The 22,471-nt window shown below is 44.9% G+C and overlaps 1 protein-coding gene across 1 annotated transcript in view; it reads right to left on the reverse strand.

Annotated features, from left to right (window-relative positions):
* Window positions 1–21,582, reverse strand: part of Lcmt1 (leucine carboxyl methyltransferase 1) — a 54,811-nt gene extending 33,229 nt beyond the window's left edge. The window contains exons 1-3 of the mRNA XM_008849199.3: window positions 21,350–21,582; window positions 4,035–4,126; window positions 2,825–2,946 (exon numbers count right to left, since the gene is read on the reverse strand). Of these exons, the coding sequence (XP_008847421.1) occupies window positions 2,825–2,946; window positions 4,035–4,126; window positions 21,350–21,459 (324 nt within the window). The 5' untranslated portion in view covers window positions 21,460–21,582. The remainder of the gene's footprint in view (window positions 1–2,824; window positions 2,947–4,034; window positions 4,127–21,349) is intronic.
* Window positions 21,583–22,471: the final 889 nt, after the last annotated feature.

Here is a 22,471-nt window from a genome sequence, read left to right on the forward strand (position 1 = left end):
ATATGATTAGCAAAAAAATTGCAGAATTTCCACTCTGCAATTCTCCTTTCTCACTATTGACAGGCAATTTTTTTTCTTAGAAGCGGTGTACTATGCTCAGAAATAAATAATTCAGATATTGTTAATCCATCTCCTAGAGAGGGAAGAAAGTAACTCATGATGACGGGATCTCGGGCAAAGAGAGGGATCTCTCCAGCAGTCTCCATCGATAACATACTCCTTACATAGCATCTGCTCCAGTTTCTTACACCAACCACGGGGCACTCTGCTACAAAGACAAAACAGGCCTACTGAGAAGAAAAGACCTCCCTGAACCACCACAGGTACTGTGTGTAAAGAGGAGTTTGATGAGCTGACTGGAATGTGTGCTCCCCACTCTAGAGCCTCTGGTTGTAGGGTCCCAGAAGGCACAGTCTGGCCTAGCCCCTTTTCCTCCACCTATGAAAACCCCCTCACAGAGCTCTCACATTAATTCTTGTGGTCCTCTATGTAATACCATCTCATAATGTTAGTTACCTTATCTGAGAAAATAACACAGAGGCAAATGAGGAACAGCAAGACCACATAGAGGTCACTGGCTTCTCACGTAGGAGAAAAGCTGGGAGCCTTGATGATCAAAGTTCTTATCAAGGGAGCTGATTAGGAACCAAAGAGTTGAGCAGGTCAGGTTACGTACATACACTCTTATTTATCTTGTTCTACATTTACCAGGAATCTGGGGAAATGCACATACCCATTACTGCATGTGACTGACCTCGAGAAATATGCACAAGCTTACAAAAAGAAAATGCAACCAGGGAGGACACTCACCATGAAAACCAACTCAGGAGGCCAATGCACATCAGCCCTGGTCCTGCCATGACCTGTTCATGCTTCCTTCCATGTGAGTGTGTACAATCAGACCTGCCCTCAAATGCTAACAGTGTGGCAGGGGATCCAATCAGAATAACTACAACAGGCCTTTGCATTATATCCTGCCCAACTTTGCAAATCTCTGAATTTTACCCAAAATGATAGGCCATGGGTAACATAATCATACTGTCAAAATTACAAATGCATAGGTGTGCTGGATAGCACAACTTGACACACCTGGGTTGAGGGAGCCTCAACTGGGGAATTTCCTTCATTGGACTGGCCTGTGGCCATGTCCATGGGGCACCTTCTTGATTGTTGAGTGATGTGGGAGGGTCCAGCCCACTGTGGGTGGTGCATCCCCTGGGTAGGTGGGCCTGTGTTGCATAAGAAGACAGGCTGAGCAGGGGCCAGGGAGCAAGCCAGTAAGTAGCACTCCTCCATGGACTGTGCTCCAGCTCCTGCCTCCAGGTGTGGGGACCTAAAGGCCCCACCTTGCATAGGTCCGAAAGGAAGTTACTGGGGGCATGGCCTGGCTTGCTCTGAAAGTCTGAAGAATACTTCCGCACTGCTGAGGAGTGCATGATCAGCGCGTGACCATCCTTAAGATGCACTCTCAGGGGTGAGGGGGGATTTCCAGGTGCCTTTATGAGCTCTATAATACCTGTAATAAATGAGTCCCTGCTTGACTAGACTCCCCGTTGCGTCTGAGTGTCCCCGGGTATTGGGGGCAGCATGGGCTGGCGAACGGCGTGCTTACTCATCCCCAATCATCACTGCCTGGGGGTCGCTGGTTCGAACCCCCGGCATCCAGGGTCCTGCCCTGAGTTCCTACCTTGGGCTCCTGGATGAACTGTGACCCAGGATATGTAAGCTAAATAAACCCTTTCCTCCCCAAGTTGGTAGTGGTCAGAGTGTTTTCTCACAGCAATGGAGAGACAAACTAGGACAATAGGCTTGGTCTCAGAAATTCTAGTGGTAGAATATTTCCTCCTGATACACATCTACATGTATGGAAGGGAACATGTGAACTTTATTATAATCCTATTTGAAATAACAATTAGAAACAACAATCTTTAAATATTTTACTTTTATTTTTAATTATGTCTATGTGTGTCTGTGTGTGGGTTTATGCATGTGACTGCAATACCCATGGAGACCAACCAGAGGGCACTGGATCCCCCAGAACTAGCGTTATAGGCTGTTAAACCAGGATGGCCTGGATCATACAGAAATCCACCTGCCTCTGCCTCCCAGGTGCTAGGATTAAAGGTGTATAGCACAATACCCAGCTAGCATATGTGTTCTTAACCACTGAGTTGTCTCTCTGGCCCCCTAGAAACTAATCTTACTGGGCTGTGAATAAGAAAAATATGGGGCTGACAGTGATTATGAGGGGTATCTAGGCAGACAGGGCTGTGAAGTCTATCCCTGAATTCTTTTTAATATGATTTCTTTTTTTTTTTTGAGCTGAGGACTGAACCCAGGGCCTTGCGCTAGCTAGGCGAGTGCTCTGCCACTGAGCTGAATCCCCAACCCCTAATATGATTTCTTTTCTAAAAAATTACCTATGTGCGCATGCGCGTGCGTGCGTGCGTGCGTGTGTGTGTGTGTGTGTGTGTGTGTGTGTGCGTGCGTGCGTGCGTGTGCCCGCACGTACTGAGAAACATTGCAATTTTTGTCTGAGACAGGACTTCTCATTGACCTGGAAAGTTCCCCAAGTAGGTTAGGCCAACTGGCCCCAGGGATCTCCCTCTACTTTCCCTCCCAGCTCACCATCACTGGGATTCTAAGCACACACTACTATGCCCATGCCCACCTTTCTACATGGGTTCTGAGGATTGTGCTTTATCAACTAGGTCGTTTCCCTAGCCCCTTCTTTTTAACATATTTCTAAGATTTTGAACTAGGGAATAGTCTTCAAAAAATTAAACTGAAACAACTGGAGAATAGGAGAGGAATTTTACATTACCTTTAATTTCCAGAAGGTAGTATCCATCCCAGCCCCAAGGTTGAGTATCTGACAGTGACATTCTGTCTTCCGGAGAAAAGCCTTTATAAGCTGGCTGACACCGTGGACTCGAGCAAAATATCCTGGGAGAGAGATCCAGAGAAAAAACACAGGTTATCCCTCAAAGGCATCAGGGAACCAGGGGCCACATGGGTCCCTGGCTCTGCAACATTCAGAGGAAATCTGCCTCAGGACCACAAGAAGGAATGCACAGTAAACTAGCATGGCCTTAGCTTGGGACCACTGCTTTTTACATTTCTGTCATTTCTCACAGAACCCATCTGCAGGATCCTCCTCTCTCGGCCCAGAGTCCCTGCACACCTGCCCACGGAAGAATTAGGATCACCTGGTCAATTAATTGTTCACTAGAGCTGGAGGTAGCCCTGTCCCTGCCTCAAATTCTTGAACTTCCTTGATGAAAATGACTTACAAAGTCTGACAGTGTTACACATACCACAAAAAGGCAACAAAAGGTAACCAATCCCACACACAAACACAATTCATAACAAAAAATATAGAATATTTTTGTTCTGTTTTGAATTTTTGTTTTCTTTTTTGAGACAGGTTCTTATGTAGGCCCAGACTGACTTCAAACTCACAATCTTCCTTCTTCAGCCTTCAGAGAGCTGAGATTATAAGCATGTCCCACAACACTCAGCTTATAAATATGCTTTATTCTATGTATGTATGTATGTATGCATGTATGTACGCACATATTTTGCAGTGCTGGGGATTAAATCCCTGGGCTTGTGCATGGCTAGGCAAGTACTCTATGAATGAGGCACATCTGCACCCATAAATGGGTTTTAAATACACAGAAATGTAGCCTCACCTATAAATAAATACAATAAAATTTCAGCCACATCATTTCTCATGATCAGATTGAGATTTTCAAAGTTTCATAGCATGCCACTGTGAACTAAGGCCTTTCCTGTTCTGTATGCTCTTTTAAGTCTATGTCTGTGGCTAGGCACGGTGGCGGATGCCTTTAATCCCAACACTCTGGAGGCAGAGGCAGGTCGATTTCTGCGATGCTAGCCTGGTCTACATAGTGAGTTCCAGGCCAGTTGGGGCTACAAAAAGACCCTGTCTCAAAAAAAACCAAGAGTGAGTCTATTGAACTTCAGGATTCATGGGTGCTGAGATGGTGGGGAGGAAGATGGCCACTTGCCTCTGTTAATTTCGGGAGCCTTCCTCTCTTTAGACAGCCTCACAAGGTGCTCGATGTATGGGTCATGCCAGTAGCCAATGCTTACCGCAAACCTGTGGAGTACGAAGGCAGGCAGGTGAGTGTGGATTCACAGTTTCAAGCCCAGGACCACCGTTGAGTTCCCAGGAGCCAGGTAGGGGATCCAGAGGAAAATCATCTGCCTCAAAAGGTCGATAAATGCATATGAACTGCTTTACAACCCTTTAACTACACTCACCTCCCATCCTCATACCTGCATGACAAAGCCCTGCAAGTTTCCCACAGTGATCACTTCTCACCTCTCTTCCTCATATTGCTAATTCCTTTCCCAGGACCCCAAGCACCAAATAACCTTACCTTACCATTTACTGAGATTATGATCATCTGTTCACTCGGCAAACTCACTAGTCAGAGCTAGCCAGACAATTCTACTCGACCAACCATTCTGTGCCCAGAGGGAGACCCCAAAATACCAGCCAATATCACTAATTCCCAATTCAGTATTTCTCCAACTCTGTATAATAAGTGCCAGCTGTTACATTTCCTTTGAGGTCATAGTGGGGAAACCAGGAACAAATATAGTAACTACAACTCAAAAAATACTATGATAGCCCAAATTCTCTTTACCTGGGTATGCATTAATAAGAAGTTAGTTTCAGTGTTCCTGGTATCCTGATTATCACTAGAAGCCTTCTAATAACCATGAGGAAGAAGGGTCAGGACACTAAGTCAGGCCAAGAACCAGTATCCCCAAGGCAACGATAAGCCACAACAGGCCTGTACCTCACTCTACCTCTCAACATTCAGTTTGTGAGCTAGTTGGTATCTTTATAATGTGGGCCACTTACGTCAAGATTCTGTTCAATGTAACAGAAAGCTTAGCTGATACCCTGAGTCTTTATACCTCCACTTTCATGTTCCTTAATAACTAAGTCAAGGTTTAAGGTAGTGTGTGTGTGTGTGTGTGTGTGTGTGTGTGTGTGTGTGTGTCCCCAATCACTCTCTGCCTCATTTTTTGAGACTTTACAGAGACAGACAGAGCTAGCTAGCTAGTTCCTGTCTACATCCCAAGCTCCCAGAAAAATACACTACATCTTTTATCTACCAGTAAGATTTACTTCTTTTTCTTTTTGTTGTTTGTTTTGAAATGGGGTCGCACTGTACTCCTAGCCGGCCTTGGGACTTGCATTCTCCCTGCCTCAGTGTACCAAGGACTGAGATTACAGACATACGCCACCATACTAGGTAACAAGGCTGATTTTGTCTTGCTACAGTGGGTGCCATATTCTGTACAAATCTGTCTCCCTCAGTGTCACACACTGATGTTCACACATGTGCAGACTCCCATGAGGAAGGTACTGAACACCTGAAGGTATTCAATCCAACAGCTCAACACAAAAAGAGTGAAAACACTCACTAATGGACAAGATTTGCTGGGCAGTCTACATGGTCCAAAGGAAGCTGCACACTCATAGCTTTACCACAGCAAGCTTACTCAGTTATCTAAAGTGGAAAGAGTATAAAGCTAACTGGTAGAGTTTTTGCCTAAAGCACTAGGTTCAGTGCCCACCACAAATAAATACAAAAATAAAATGGTGTGCTTTTCAATGTTCGGCTCATTAATATAATAAAAGCAATTAAATAGTATGCAAGTCTGTATTTTTTAAATATAAAGAATAAAATAAAATGAAAAATACCAGAGCCACTTATGGTCTTTAAGAAAAAAATACGATCAGGTGTTACAAAGAAGAAGGGTTAAGACTGTTGCACATAATTTTTTTGGTCTTTTTAAGACACTGTCTTCCTGTAGCCACAGGTGACCTGAAACTTGCTATGGAGACCAGGCCGGCCCCAATTACACAGAGACCTGCCCCCTCTGTCTCCCAAATGCTGGGAGTAAAGGCATGCACTACCAAGTCTCTGAACTGTGTGTTGAGCATCTAGTTGCAATGAGCTGGGTGACAGCTTTCAGAGGAATCTTGGAGTGCCATCTAGTGGCAAAAGCTGTTCTGCAATTGAGGCAAGAAGGTTTGTTCCAAGCCTCACCACTGGGGAAGGACGTTCTCAGCTTGGGGATTAGAAACAGGAACTCACCATGTGGCCAGGCATAGTAGCCAACACACGAGGATTTACTGTAACACGCTGGAGGGATGAAGTAGGCGAGAGAGGGCTGTCTGGCATTACTGACATGAGTGCTGAAGATGAGCAACAGACTTCAGAATTTACAGGCCATCAACTGGAGGTTAAAGCAACAAATGAGTGTATCCGTATGTAGAAATGCTAACCAATCACAACATGAACTAGAAGACACAGGCATGGCAAGATGTCAAGATATACTGCTAAGAGAAAACAGCACATGGGTCCAAAAAGGCATTTGTGCCTAGGTAATGACTAGAAGACATCAACGGAAACAAAACCAGAGAAGAGTTCATATTTCTGGTGGGGTTTTGATTATCATTATCCATATTTCCTGAAATTTTTTTTGAGACAGGGTCCCCCTGTAGCCCAGCTGGCCTGGAACTCACTATGTAGACCAGGCTGGCCTTGAACTCACAGAGATCCGCCTACCTCTGCCTCCCAAGTGCTGGGATTAAAGGTGTGAGCCACAATGCCTGGCTATTTCCTGAATTTTCCTTTTTAAATTTTTTTTAATTTATGTGTGTGCGTGTATTGCCTGCATGTAGGTAAGTGCACCTGTGTTGTGCAATGCCTCCAGAGGACAGAAGAGGTTGTTAGGTCCCCTGGAACTGGAGTTAGGGACAGTTGTTAGCTGCCATGTGGGTGCTGGGATTCGAATCCAGGTCTTCTGCAAGAACAGTCAGTGTTCTTAACCGCTGAGCCATCTCTCCAGCCCCTATTTCCTGAATTTTCTACACTAACTACATAATGAGTTCCATCAGCTCTAAGATGTCATCTATTAATGTGTACCACCAAGAAAATAAAATATTGCCAATTAATTTACTACTTACCACCCAGAATTGTAATCCTATGATCATTTGAAAGCTCTTTTTAAGCTGTGCACAGGCCTGTAATCCCAGCCTTCAGGAGGCTGAGGCAGGAGAATCATGACTTGGGGGCCAGACTGGGCTACACAGGGTGACTGTGCCTCAAAACCAAAAGTTCCTTTACATTTCTTGTAAATGCACCCGTGTGCACACTTATATGAACATGCACATAAAAGTATGTACTTGTAGAGGTCAGAGGTCAATGTCAAGTGTTTTCCTTTATCACTCTCCCCTTTACATTTTGAGACAGGGTCTCTCACTGAACCTGGAGCTACTGATTCGGCTAAAATAGTTGGCCCTTGAGTATCAAGGATGCACCTGTTCCCCCTCCCCCAGTGCTGGGGTTACAGATGTCACCACTGTGCCCAGCTTTTCCATGGGTACTGGAAATCCAAACTCAGGTCCTCATGCTTGTGCAGCAAGCACTTTACCCACTGAGCCATCTCCCCAGCTCCTCGTTTGCATTTCTTTAGACAGATTATCCCCCCCACTACACATACACACTAAGGAGGACTGAAGTAGGTGGGTTGTCTTCACTTTCAGATCTGTGAGTGTCTCCAGTGCACACTACTCATGAGTTGATGGCACAGGGATGAAGGGCATTTCATCATGAAAGCTTGAAACCTCTCTGAGATTTCTTTCATGTCCTGATCTTCATCTGAGTTTGAATATTGGCTCCTTCTTTGGAACTACATTAGAAGATGTCCAAAGTTGTTTCAAACAGTGACCAGGATCTGTGTTCTTCCTTCAGTGGCCCTTAAATGGAATGTTGAGAAACACTCAGGGGCTATAGTGGCAGCTGCCAACCATACCACCAGAAAGACCTACTGCATCTGCATGCACAGGGACCATAGGGCTTGTAGAAGGTAAAAGGCATCCAATTCCAGCCAGGCACGGTGGTGCACACCTTTAAGCCCAGCACTCAGGAGGCAGAGGCAGGAGAATCTCTGTTAAGTTCAAGGCCAGTCTGGTCTAAATATCGCACTCCAGGCCATCTGGGGCTACAGGGAGACCCTATCTCAAAAAGACCAAAACAAAAGTATCTGATTCCAAAGAAGTTAAAGTACAAGGACCTGCATGTCACAGAGGTAAATGCAGGTCTCCTGAGATGCAGGAAGTCTATCACAAACAAACCCAAAATGCAAGGACCAAATCAGGAGAAAAGCTTGCAGCCACCACAGAGTATGTGTATTCTCACGACAGAATTACAAACAAAACACTCCCAAAATTCCCAGAAGAAAAAATAATAAAAAGACATATTTGGTGGCAATTCATACAACTTACCAACAAACATGAAAAACTCAGCCTTAATAATAATTTTTTTTTTTTGGTCTTAAAAGCTCAAATAGATTACCACATCTATCTGTCAACAAAGCTATTTCTGAGTAGACTTTGGCATTATAGCAAGAGGAGAAGAGGGAAGGCAACCCACATCCAAAGACTCAAATCTCTAAGATTTGGAAAGACCTTAAACAGTGTCTCAGTCTTTACACTGTGGTTGCTTTCAGTTTCCAAGCATTCATGCATTACCTGTTCAATGTAGTACGGCTTTATTCATTTGTTTGGGGATTTTATGGGGCATGGGGCGTGCATGCGTGCGTGCGTGCGTGCATGCGTGTGTGTGTGTGTGTGTGTGTGTGTGTGTGTGTGTGTATGTGTGTATGTTTCGCTGGTTGATATGGGTTTTTTTTGACTCAGAGTCTTACTACATAGTCCTGGCTAGCCGGAAACTCCAGAACATACTACGCAGACCAGGCTGGCCTCAAACTCACAGAAATCCACCTGCCTCTGCCTCCCAAGTGCTGAGACTAAGGTGTGAGCCACCACATCCAGCAATGTAGGAAGTCTTTAGATAACTCGCTTTGTTTAATACCCATGGCCGACATGCTCCCAGGTATTTTCTTTTAATGCAACGCTGTAATAAATACTTAACCAAATAAAACGTAAAATACCTGTGTACTGTCTACATCTCACACAGCTCCCACAGGGAAACACCAATCTGGCCCAATTCTTATTGATTAAGAAACATTTACTGACCACATTCAGTGTGCATGAGTATCCTCTACAACAATGGGTCTTCATTTGAGAGGTGTCAAATCCCTTCTAACAGGCTCAGGGCTCCGACACTCCTGCTCTCCCAGCCTGACAATCAGGCCAAAGCCTCAAACATTGCTTGGACCCTCCCTATGTGCTCACTGTGTGCCATGCATTACTCCAACTGTTCACAAATATGAGCACAGGAAGATGGCACTGTTTACAGATAGAACATAAGGTACATATCACAAGCTGTAGAAGTTCTATTAATGTAGAAAACTGGGCTGTAAGTGCATGTTTCCTTCTATCTAGATATACACATAGGGAGAGAGCTACACACACATACAGACACACACAGAGATTCACACAGAGAGAAATACACACAGAGACATACAGATGCATACACCCACACACAAAGACACACACACAGAGATATACATACACACAGACACACACAGAGATATTCATGATTACAAAAACCAGCTATTCTTAGCACTTAAACTCAATGTCGGATGTGAGCTGCATTCTGCTCATGGTCTTAAAGACCTTGCACTATCTCCAATTTTAATTTCATTTCTGTGCCTTCACATCTTTTACTTTCATGTTTACTTTTCTGAACATTTTTTTCCTGGTTTATAAATGGAAAGCAGGAAGCAAAATCTTCAGAGCAACAGGCTGAAGTCTGAGTACACCTGCCAGACCTTACTTGAAGCTCATTAAAAAAAATGTATATACAGAGGCAGGCAGATCTCTGTGGGTTTAAGGCCAGTCTTATCTATATCAAGAAACCAGGAAAAGAACTTTGTGGTCATCAGAATATTTACACTTCTGTATATTGTTCATTGTAATAAATCATGGTGAACAGTGGTCAATAAAGTTTTCTTTTATAAAAATGGGAGGGGGCTGGAGAGATGGCTCAGTGGTTAAGAGCATTAGCTGCTCTTGCAGAGGACCTGGGTTTGATTCCCAGTGCCCAAGTGGCAGCTAACAACTGTCTGTAACACCAGTTCCAGGGGATGTGACACCCTCTTCTGATCTCCTCGGGCATGCAGGACACAGATGTGCCTACCTACACGCAAGCAATAATACTCATACACATAAAATTTAAAAAAAATTTTTAAATGGGGGAGGCAACAAGATGGCTCAGTAGCTAAAGTCACTTGCCACCAAGCATGACAACCTAAGTTCAATCTCCAGGACTCATATAGTGGAAGAGAAGAGACTCCTGCAAGTGAACCATAGCACATGTGTACACACACACACACACACACACACACACACACACACACACAAATAAATATAATGAAAAAAAAATTTTAATTAACTTTTAAGAGAAAAAATGAAATATTAATATTCTAGATCTAAGATCATTATCTGTGGCAGACATTTTCCAAAACTGAATTTGTTCCTTTAAAAAGAAAATGAAAGTAGGGGCTGGAGAGATGGCTCAGTGGTGAAAAGCACTGGTTACAGCCAGGAGTGATGGCACACACCTTTAATCTCAGCACTTGGGAGGCAGAGGCAGGTGAGTTCAAGGTCAGCCTGATCTACATAGTGAGCTGCAGGTCAACAGAGGCTACAGGGAGACTCTGTCACAAAAAACAAAACAACAACAAAAAAAACCACTGGTTGCTCTTGCAGAGGACCTGAATTCAGTTCCCAGCATCCACTTGGCAGCTAACAATCATCTGTAACTCCAGTTCCAAGAGAATCCAACACCCTCTTCTGACCTCCATGGGCACTGCATGACACAGGTGCACTTACATACATACAGGCAATACATGCATACACATAAAATAAAAATAATAAAGTATTTTTTTAAAAAAAATAAGAACAAAGCTGGGCATGGTGGCATACACCTTTAATCCCAGCACTTGGGAGGCAGAGGCAGGCGGATCTCTGTGAGTTCAAGGCCAGCCTGGTCCACATAATGAGTTCCAGGTCAGCTGGGGCTACAGGAAGACCCTGTCTCAAAAAGCTCCCCCCACAAAAAAAATTAAATTAAAATTTTAAAACAGGCCAGCAAGATAGCCTAGCAGGTAAAGGTGTTTGCAATCAAATGTGATTACTTGTGTTTGATTCCCAGATACCACCACAGAAGGAGAAAACTGACTCCCAAAAGTTGTCTGACCTCTAAATGCATGCTGTGACTGTGGCATACACACACACACACACACACACACACACACACACACACACACACACACAAGTAAAATAAAATTTCGAAAAGAAGGGCTGGGATGTAGTTCGGTTGGTAGAGTGCTCATCTGCCATGCACGAAGCCCTGGGCTCAATTCCAAGCACTGCATAAACCAGGAGTGATGATACAAGCCTGTAACCGCAGCACTCTGTGATCTCAGCACTCAGGAGGTAAGGGCAATAGGATCAGGAGCTAAAGATCATCCTCAGCTAAACAGTGAGTTTGAAGCCATCCTGAGCTACATGAGATCCTGCCTGGGAAAGAAAAAGAAGAAGAAAGGGAAACAGAAACAGAAAGCCGGCTGGTGAGGTAGTCCTGTAATCCCAGTACTCTGTAGGCTAAAGTAAGAAGATCATAAGCTCAAGGCCATCCTGGGCTACAGTGAGGCCCTGTATCAAAAAAAAAAAAAAAGGGGGGGGGGGGGGCTGGAGAGATGACTGACCGAGCAAAGAGCACTGGCTGCTCTTGGAGAGGACCCGGGTTCAGTTCCAAGCACCCACATGGTGGCTAACAATTGTCAACACCCTTTTCTGGCCTCCAAAGGCATTGCACACACATAGTGCACCTACATACATGCAGACAATACTCATACATATAGAAGTTTAAAAAAATAAATAAGCCAGGCATGGTGGCACACACCTTTAATCCCAGCACTCAGGAGGCAGAGGCAGGTGGATCTCTGTGAGTTCCAGGCCAGCTGGGGCTACAGGGAGACCCTGTCTCAAAAAGCCCCCCCTCCAAAAAATTATATAAAATTAAAAAGAGGAAAGGAGAGGAGAGAGTGAAGGAAAGAAGAAAAGGGAGAGAAGAAGGGAAGAAGGGAGAGGGGGAGACAAGACAGAGACAGAGCCGGGCAGACAGACCATGACTTAGTTTACTCATGGGCAGGTTTTTCAGCTCATCCGCCTTCTACAGGATGGCCTGCTTCCACTGTAGTATATTTCTCTTAGAAGGCAAAGCAGAACCTGGTTGGAAAATATGTCAGATCAAAATCTCCACTTGCTCTCTGAGGCACAGCTCTGAGATACAGTCAGCTGCTGGGAAGACCTTGGGCCTAAGCTCTCAGGGCAAATCTGGCTTTGCCCAGAGGTGATCCTGGACCTGCTTCTACATCAAGGGGGGAGGTGGGCAGTTGTTTTTCAATTATGTTGAGAAATCAGATTAAGTTCTACAATTTTCCCAATGGAACTTCTAAGCCCTGGTCTGTTTTCTATAACGTACAGACCACTCTCAACCAGCAAACCAGTAAACCAGGACTTTAAAGACTCAGGAAATATAATCTTCAACACCTGGACTCAGTTTCTCATCTTACAAGTATTCAGTGTATGCCTACAACTCGAATGGCTCCACAGTAGGCATAGTTCCCACTCTGTTGAGTTTTTTATTCTCCAGGGAGATATAAATATTAAGCAACCAATTTCTGAATTAAACCTGGGCTGCTAACCACAAAGGAGACACACAGGATGCTAAGCAAACACTTAACAGTAGTGTAGATCTGAGGGTGTCAGAGGCACCTGTTTGAGGGAGCCCATCTGAGCTAAGTCAAACATCCTGGAGCCATCTTTGATTCTTCAGTCTCACCCACATCCATCTGTCAGCACATTCCATCAGTTCCTCCTTCCAAATGTATCCAGAATCAGATGGATTCTCAGTCCTGCCCCTACTGCCATCCTGCCTTGGGTAGTAGTATCTCACACTTAAGATATTCCTGGAAGCAGTTATCTTAATCTCCCCGATTCTATCCTTGTCCCTTGTATTCTGTTCTCCACAGAGAAGCTGGCCTGGTCCTTTCAAAACACAAGTCAAGTCACTTCATTCTCCAGTTGAAAGATCTCCAATGGCTCTAACCCACTTAAGAGCAAAGTTCTGGTCTTTACAAGTACCTACCATGCATGGCCTGCCACCTCTGCCCCCACCACCCCGTCCCTCTTCACCCTCTCACTTACTCTGTATTGCTGATCATACAGCAGGTCCAGCAAGTTCTACCCTTGAGGCTTTCCACTCTATTTTCTGCCCGAGATACTGTTTCCTCAGACAGCCCAAGGCTTACTCCATCACACTCTGCAGAGTTTGCTCGGGATTTATCTTCTTGAGGCGGGGCTTCCCTGATACCACCCCCTTCAAATCAGAACTCCTTCCGATAAACCTACTGCATCTACCACCATCTGCTGTACCAGGTACGCGGCTTGTTCCCTGGCTGGTTTCTAAGTATTCCACTGAAGATTTTTCACTTTTGTACACACACTGTCTAGAACAGCACTTCTGTAAGAGTCAGGCACTCAATAAAGAATGCCGGATGAATCAATATATTATTCTGTGAACTGACATGAACCCAATTTGTCAAGGAAGGGTGGGAGGATATCTGAAGCAGAGGGGAGAGCATGCTCAAGGGCCCTGAGGAAGGGCACCACAGGGGAGGGTAGAGTGGAACGAAGTGAAGCTGGGAAGCTAGCTAAGAGCGAGCAGAAACCTGCAGGCTGGGTAAGGTACTAATCAACAAGAAGCCATTAAGCCAGGAAGGGACATGATCCAGCCAGTTTTTCTCAAATGTCTGGCTTTACTATGACATATGGCTAAGGGATGAGTGAGGAGGCTCAGGAGGCAGATCAGTGCCTAACTCCATCACAGCTGACCTCACCTTACACTGAGAAGCCAGAGGCAGAGGTAGAAGAAAGGAAGTAGATTCAAATACTTTGGGAGGAAAAACAACAGATCTGAGTGACAGACCACATAAGGGGAAAAAGAAAGGCGCCAATGTGTGAGCTGATAAACAATGCAATCACTGCGCTGAGGGTTGGGGCAGCAGGGGACGACATGCCAAGGTGATGTGTGGCAGTGTTTGGCAGTAGGGAATCTGACTGAGCTGGTTCTGAGACATCCAAGTGGAGATTTCCAGTCAGTGGGTAGATAGATGTCCAAGTGAGAGTGACCAGACCATGAAAAGGTTCAGAGGCCAAACATTACACTGTAGACTGGTACCCTGAAGCTAATAGGGAACCAGAAGATTTTTAAGTGACAGGATAACATTTGTGACTCTGAAAATGCACCCTGGCCAGCAGGCAGAACAATAGGGATGTGTATTAGGAGATCAGGTGAGGGTGGTGAAGAACTGGGCTGTGGCAAAGAGAGAAAGCTCCCTTTGTCACCACCCATCTCCTGTAAGCTGTGGGGAAGGGGACTGCTAACATACAAACCCAGATCATGTCAGTTTCCCCATCTACCATCCCTGAGGATAAAGCCCAGCCTCTGTGGTACTCACCACCCTTGCTCTGCAGAATCGTCTCTTGCTGACCACTGCCCACCTTCTGTCAAGTTCCCTTAACACACTGCTCTGCCTCAATGTCAACCCCTCCGCTGTGCCTGGCAGCCTCTGGGTATGCTGTGAAGACGCAACTCTTCTGTTGTGCAAGGATAGCAGCTGTGACCTCCAGGAACTGGCCTACTAGCAAGAACCAGACCTTCACCTGTGGATGGCTAGCCTGGCGCCCAATGAGGCCATGCTGTTCTCCAGTTGGACATAAACAATCTTGCAGAACACCAACAAAAGGCATTCTGCAAGAGAGGTGAGTAATGCAAATAGGTGCACTGCAGAATTCTAAGCACAGATAAAAACAAAATCACTATGCCACCCACAAAAACCAAACATCCCTCTCTCCCGGCTGGCAACGGACCATGGTTTCTCTCGGAATTACAGCTTCAGTCCTTCTCTAGCCCAAATTCCTTCTTAAAAAGGCTGAGTATGCTACTGGAACAGAGAATTGCCTTGCCTCCCATGAGCACTTAATCCAAACCTTTGTTTCCATGGACCTGCCCATGAATAGGCCAGCTGAAGCATATATCCTAAGAGGTTTTATCCACACCCTTCTTTTTTTTATTTTTTATTTTTTGGTCTTTTTGAAAGATGGTCTCCCTGCAGCCCCAGCTGGCCTGGAACTCACTATGTAGACCAGATTGGTCTTGATCTCACAGAGATCTTACCTGCCTCTGCCTCCCGAGTGCTGGAACTAAAGGCATGTACCACCACACCCAGCTCCCATACCCTGTTTTTTTTTAATATATATTTTTTAATTTAAATTCACATTTAAATTAAATGATTTTTGATAAAAATTCACATTAAAGTTGACATTTAAAGTTTCAACTTGTATGTAGAGAATAGCACTATGCTTTAGAAAAGTTTATTTTACCCACTTTCTCTAAAATACTATCCAGTGAATTATTTCCATTCTCATAATTCATAATCCAAGACAGTGCATTTACATATTTTTTTCAAAGTGGCTTTCAATCAAGGCTTCAGTTTTCATACACTGAACTTGGTCTTTTCATAAAATTAAAATTAAATTAAATTGCTGTTTCTGTTATTTAGTTCTTATGATTTGTTATGAATATTTCTCTTGCCGTTTCCACTTGTTTAATACACTTTATATTTTCTTAAATGTAACTCAGATCTTCCTTACACAATCTTTGAATTCAACCAAGTTTAGATCTTACATATTTCCTTTAATAGACAGAGAGATCATGTGTTTCCTATGATACATTTCACAAATGTAAATTTCAATTCTAAAAGTAAACTAGATGTTCATACCCTCTTCTTGAAAGACGTGAGTATTAACTTGTATAGCTACAGGTGTGCTCCAGGATACACGTCACCATAGGAAAGGACTGTTAAGGTTCTTGGAGGGACATTAGTGTAGATCTACTACAAACCTGTTATAGCCTATGTTAAGCAGTATCTTACAGGACATACGGAGGGAAATCAAGTCTGAAAGCAGATATGTATAAAACTGTAGTCCCAGCTACTCACAAGACTGAGACAGGAAGATGGTTTGGGGCCAGGAGTTCAAGACCTTTCTGGGCTACACAGTGAAACCTCATCTCAAATAAAAATAAACCAGGAGCTAGGGAGATGACTAAGTGGGTAAAAGTGCTTGACACGCAAGCATGAGGACCTGAGTTTGAATCCCAGAACCCACATAAAAGTCAGATACCTAGCACAAGTGTCCTATCCCAGTGTTCCTATGGGGAGATGGAAGACAGAGATAGACACTCGTGGCCCAGGTATCCTGGGATACACAGCAAACAACAAAGATCCTTCTCAACCAGGTAGAAGGTGAGGACCAACACCCGGGGGTGTCCTCTGACCTCCACATGTGCTCCATGGCCCATGCTCTCTCGCATTCTCACACATGAATACACACACACACACACACACACACACACACACACACACACATCACGTTTGAGAAAAGGAAAATGTCTAAAATATTCGAGAGAATGAGGAACTAAGAAATAAAGCACTTCCTGTGTAAGTGAAGTAGAGGAGCTGAGTTCGGATCCTCAGAGCTCATATAAAAGCCAGGCACTGTGCATCTGTAACCCCCGTTCTGCAGGAGGGTAGACGCAGGTAGATCCCCAGCTGATATAGCTGAATTGGTGAGCTCCGGGTTCAGTAAGAGACCCCGTCTCAAAAGATAAGGTAGAGGGCAACAGAGGAAGACACCTGACATCTCACAGGCATGAGAAAGTCCAGTGCAAAAAGCTTCGAATACAGAATGCGCCCAGATGGTCAACACAGGTAGTCTTTAAGCTCCAGAAGTCATTCCAGAATTCTGAGGAAAAGCTCTTAAATGATTCCTAAGTAGTCTCTGGTTTTGTTTTTTAAAAAGACCCACAAGCTATGCAGAAGTATGGCTGAGGATTCTATGCAGTCCCAAACCAACCCACTTCCCCATCAGATGTCTAGACCTCTGCAGGCAGCATGCAGACAGGGCTGAAAAGCAAGGCAGAAGCAGATGCCAATTAACAGAGACCCACAATGTGCACGGAGTAAAAGGCTGCGGAGTGCTTGGCCCTAAATGGGACATCTACATCACACTCCTCCCAAAGGCTCAGGGCGCGTCATAGAAGAGGAAGCAGAAAGATTGTAAGAGTCAGAGAGGATGGATGAATACAAGGAAACAGTATTTTCCAGATATAACTGGGCAGTTGCATATATGAACCCACAGCACTTGTGACAGCATACACGAGACCTGCTCAAGCCAGATAAAATCCTACAGGGAAGGAGATCGACAGAAAGCCCCAACCCTAGCAGAGGAATTATTAGCAATTGTCAGCTGCTTCGAGAGGGAGAATCAGTTTTCTTTAAGGGTGTGATGCTGGGTAGGTTGACCACGCTCCAGAGGTAAATGGACTCAACGGGACTTTTTTTTTAATTTCAGGACATGAGGGGAAGAAGGTAGGGAGGTTGGGGTAGATCTGAGGAGATGGGGATGTGGCTGAATATGATCAAAATACATTGCCTGGGATTCTCAAAGAATCAACAAAAATTCAGAGACAAGCTGAAATTATTTTTTAAAAACTATCCAAAGGAAAGGCGTGCTCTAGTGGTACTCCACTGTCCTTGGCATCTGAGTTATTCTGTACATCACTCATATCTTTTCATAAAGCAAGCTAGCGCTGAGAATTCCTAGGAACGTTGGTTTATTGTCCCTGAATCTCAAAGAGAGACATGCCAGGAATTTGAAAACACTGAGAAATTTGGTTGTTTTTTTTTTTCCTCTGTAGGTTAAAATTCTAAAATGTACCATTGTTGCTGAATAAATGTTTGTTTTTTTTAAATCTTTTTCCCAAAATTACATAGATAATCACAATGGTTTTAGGGGGAAAGAAAGAGAGAGGATGGAGAGGGGGGAGGGAAAAAGAAGAAAAAGAAGGAAGGAAGCGACAGAGGGAGGGAGGGAGGGAGGGAGGGAAAGAACTCACTTACTTGGGTGGGCTGGCAAGATGGTTTGGTGGTTAAAGCACTTGCCCCACAAGTATGATGACTGGAGTTCAGATTTCCAGAATGGGGGGGTATTCTTGCAGGCTGAGACACAGAGCAAGCTGGCTAATGAAACTAGCCCTATCAGGAGCTCTAGGTTTCATTGAGAGATCCTGCCTCATTGAATAAGGTAGAAGAATGATCAGGCTTCCACACGCACACTCCACATAGAAGTGCACACACACATGCAAAACATGCACACACACCAAAAAAAATGGAAAAAGAAAAAAAAAGGATTGCAAAAAATATGAAATTATCCTGACCCCAATGGGTAGTAAAAAGAATTTTATTTCTCCAAAATACTGGATGATGCTAAAAATTCTCTTAGCAAATAACATCTGATATAAGAAAAATATACTTTAAAAAAAAAAAAAAAACAGGGTCTCATTATGCGCCCAAGTTAACCTGCACCTGACAATCCTCCTGCCTCAGCTTCGTAAGGTGTGTACCACCAATGCCCAGGTGAGGAAAAATGTTTCTGATGCAACAGTGCTGTAAATGTGCTGAAGAGCAACTGAAAAGCTGAATGGTGGAGAAGAAACAGCGGCAAGTGAGAGCCCTTAAGCTCCCAACTCTCTCCACAGGATGCCTGCAAGGCTTCATCTGTTTAACTACAGACCGCCAATACTTACTACATGTCCCACACTGCCAAGTGCTTGACTAATATTAAATATCACCGAATCTTCAAAATCATTTAAGAAATGGGCACTGCCATCCCAACTTCATATTTTTTGTTTTTTCTGTGTGTGATGTACATGTGTGTGCACGTGTATGTGCTTGTGCATGTACATACAAAGTCCAGAGGTCAATGTGAGGTGTCTTCCTCTATCTCCACCTTTTTTTTTTTTGGAGACAGAGTCTCTCGCTGAACCTGGAACTTGCCCATTTGGCTAGACTGACCAGTGAGTTTAGTTCACTTGTTGCCACCTCCCAGCGACAAAGTTATAGGCACACCACATTGAGGTTTTTTTTGTCTTTTTTGTTGTTGTTTGTTTGTTTTTGGTCTTTTTGAAACAGGGTCTCCTTGTAGCCCCAGCTGGCCTGAAACTCACTATATAGACCAGGCTGGCCTTGAACGCACAGAGATCTGCCTGCCTCTTGCTCCTGAGTGCTGGGACCTGAACCCAGACCCTCATGCTTACAAAGTAAGTACTTTATTTACTAACCCATCTCCCCAGCCCAACACCCCCACTTTAGAGATAAGAAAACTGAGGCAGGGGCTAGAGAGATGGCTCAGGGTTTATGAGCACTGTCTGCTCTTGGAGAGGACCTGGGTTTGGTACCCAGCACCCACATGACTAACAACCATTCTTAATTCCAGTTCTAAGGAATCTGATGCCCTCTTCTGATCCCATGGGCATTGTACAACACAGGTGCACTTACATACATGCAAGCAATACACTCATACACATTATTAACTAATTTAATTAAAAAATAAAACTGAGGCAAAAAAATAGGCTAGAGAGCTGGGAAGATGGCTCAGTGTATCAGAACACTGTCTGTGCAAGCATGAGGACCTGGGTTCTATCCCCAGCACCCATTAAAAAGTGGGGCACGGCCGGGCGTGATGGTGCACACCTTTAATCCCAGCACTCAGGAGGCAGAGGCAGGAGGATCTTTGTATGTTCAAGGCCACCCTGGTCTACATAGTGACTCCAGGACAGCTGGGGCTACAGGGAGACCCTGTCTCAAAAAGACGGAAAAAAAAAAAAAAAAAAAAAAAGAGTGGGGCATAGCTGCACAGACCTGTCACCCCAACACGGTTGAGGTGGAGACAAGAAAATCAATGGGGCATCCTCCCCAGCCAGTCTAGCTGAAAGGGTGAGTTCCAGGTTCAGTGAGAGACCCTGTTTCAGGGGAACAAGGTAGGGAGTGGTAGAGGAAACCTGACATTCTCCTCTAGCATTCATGGGTACATACACCTGCACATACACCACATACACAATTTTTTTTGAAAAATAAGTTAGGCTGGGCAAGGTAACACATGCCTTTAAGCCTAGCACTTGGGAGACAGAGGCAGGTGGATCTCTGTGAGTTCAAGGCCAGCCTGGTCTACAAAGCAAGTTCCAGGTCAGTTGGGGCTACAGGGAGATCCTGTCTCAAAAAGACCAAAAAAATAAAAACCAAAACACAAAAAAGCTGGGCATGGTGGCACGTACCTTCAATCCCAGCACTTGGGGGCGCAGAGGCAAGTGACTGTCTGTGAGATTGAGGCCACCCTGGTTTACAGACTGAGCTCCAGGCTAGCTGGGGCTACAGGGAAACCCTGTCTCAAAGAAGAAAAAAAAGTTTTGAACATGCCCAAGTTTACACAGCTGGGAAGTGGCAGTCTGGCTCCTGATCTGACATTTTAAATCACTATGGTTAGTCTCCAATGCCCTGCAAAGAGTGCAAGGCTTCGCCAAAACTTTTAGTATTCCCCACACTAATTCCTACCTAGCCCCAGCTTACTCTTCCTCCCTCCAGAGTATCCTCTTAGTTGTTCCAAGTTCTTCCTCCTCTCTTACTCTGCCTGAATTCCTGCCTGCACCCTTATTTGCATTAGTCTTTTCTTATCAGTTTAAACGTTGCTGTATAAACTTCAAAGCCTAAAGACACTGCTTTGTGTCTGCTTCTCCTAACTAGGCTGTGAGTCTATTTTGCTCCTTAAGTATTTTCAATCACCGAAACCCCACCAATTAGTCCAAAGTAAGGGCCTGGCACATAGTAATGACCCAATAACTTTGTTGAATGAATGAACGAACGAATGATATGCGAGCCTTGCGTTTTTTCTTAGGCACACTTGTACTGGCAATGCCCCATCACCTGCTCCACAAACACTGCAGTCTGTATGTGGGGTACTGACTCTGTAAACAAACATCTCGGGGCCCAGGGACGTGTTATCTTCCTGTCATGGGCCTGAGTTTCAGATGCACAATGGGGGCATCATGACCAATCCCAACAAAACGTCGCAACCTACAAAGGAGGGAAAATTTGCACTTTTCCTAACCCACCAAAATTGTAGTCAGTACTTGCAACATGCCGGTCCTTCCAGAAAGCCAAGATCAAGCTGTTCTGCGCCAATACACCCAGTCACGGTACCCAGGTTCACATGCTCGGTAATTACGACTTAAACGAACCCCTCCCTACTCAGCGCAGTTCCCAGGTGCGAGGCTCCGGCGTCCAAGTGTATGACAGTTGCCCGCCTGCCACCTTGGCCCGGGACCCCCGCGCCCGCCCTGAGCCCCGCGCCCGAAGGGACCTCTTGCACAGAGAAGCATCTTCGCAGGTGCCGCGCACACCCTCGTCGTCTGTGTCGCAGCTGCTCGACAAGCAAGTAGAGAAACACGACTCCCTGGAGTGAGAGGCCATGGGCGTGGAACGTTCCGGGGTGCGGCGCCCACCAGGGACATGGAAGCGGGGGCGACAGGCAGCAGAGCAGCGCTGAGCCACACAGAGGAAAGGGCAGAGGGGCCGGGCTCCGACGCGCTCGACTGGCGCGGCTCAATGACGCCAACCGCGCGACGCCCTGCAACCTTCCAGCTGATTGGTTGTAGGCCTTGACGTTCATTAGACAAACCCCAACGCGTCATTCCACGGAGCTGCTCATTGGAAGACTCGTTCGGCTCCGCCCATACAAGACGGAAGTTTGGAAAAAGAACCAGGAAACTGAAAAGGGGCTCAGATTACCGCAATGCTTTCTGGGAACTGTAGTCTTAGGTGCTCCGGATTTACTTTCTGCTTTATTGCTAGTCAGGAAATTTTAGTCTATTAACTCAAGGCAGAAGAGCGAGCGAGATGCTTAGCACTAGGAAGGAGGGCAGAGAATCCATCCAGAAGAAAGTGTAAGGTGTTGAACTCTCTTTCGGGGCTCAGTGTCATTCAACAACTTAACAAATTTTAGGGCATATCAGGTTCGGTGTTGATGCCTTTGAGATGTTAGGAAGTGGCTGGGAAGTTCCCTTTCCCCTTCTTCTTCCCCTTCAGTGATACAGTGCTTTCCTAACATGCACAGGGTCATGGTCGTGTTCTCAGCAACGGAAGAAAAAATGTGAAGGAGAGACTTGTGAAAATTAGAATGGAAAATTGTGGGACTGAACTAGGGATACGAGGTACAAGCCTTCCTTGATAACTGAGAACAATGGATGTGTCTGTGAACGATGTTTTTACATGTTTATAAAGTTCAAACTGAACAGAGTGGGGAGAGTAAGACACAGGAGAGAAGGGGATGGAAGGAGGGAAGAAAGGATACACACCTCTTCAGTTTCTCAAAGAGGAGTGGGCTTAACGTGTTTCTTTCATAATTATGCTTATTGAAATGTGTATTTAAAATATTTCATACTGGATTCACTATAAAACGTTTTCTAAATAAAGAAGTGTGTAT

Source organism: Nannospalax galili, unplaced genomic scaffold (genome assembly GCF_000622305.1).
Source record: "Nannospalax galili isolate Female #2095 unplaced genomic scaffold, S.galili_v1.0 scaffold84, whole genome shotgun sequence".
NCBI classification, from domain to species: Eukaryota; Metazoa; Chordata; class Mammalia; order Rodentia; family Spalacidae; genus Nannospalax; species Nannospalax galili.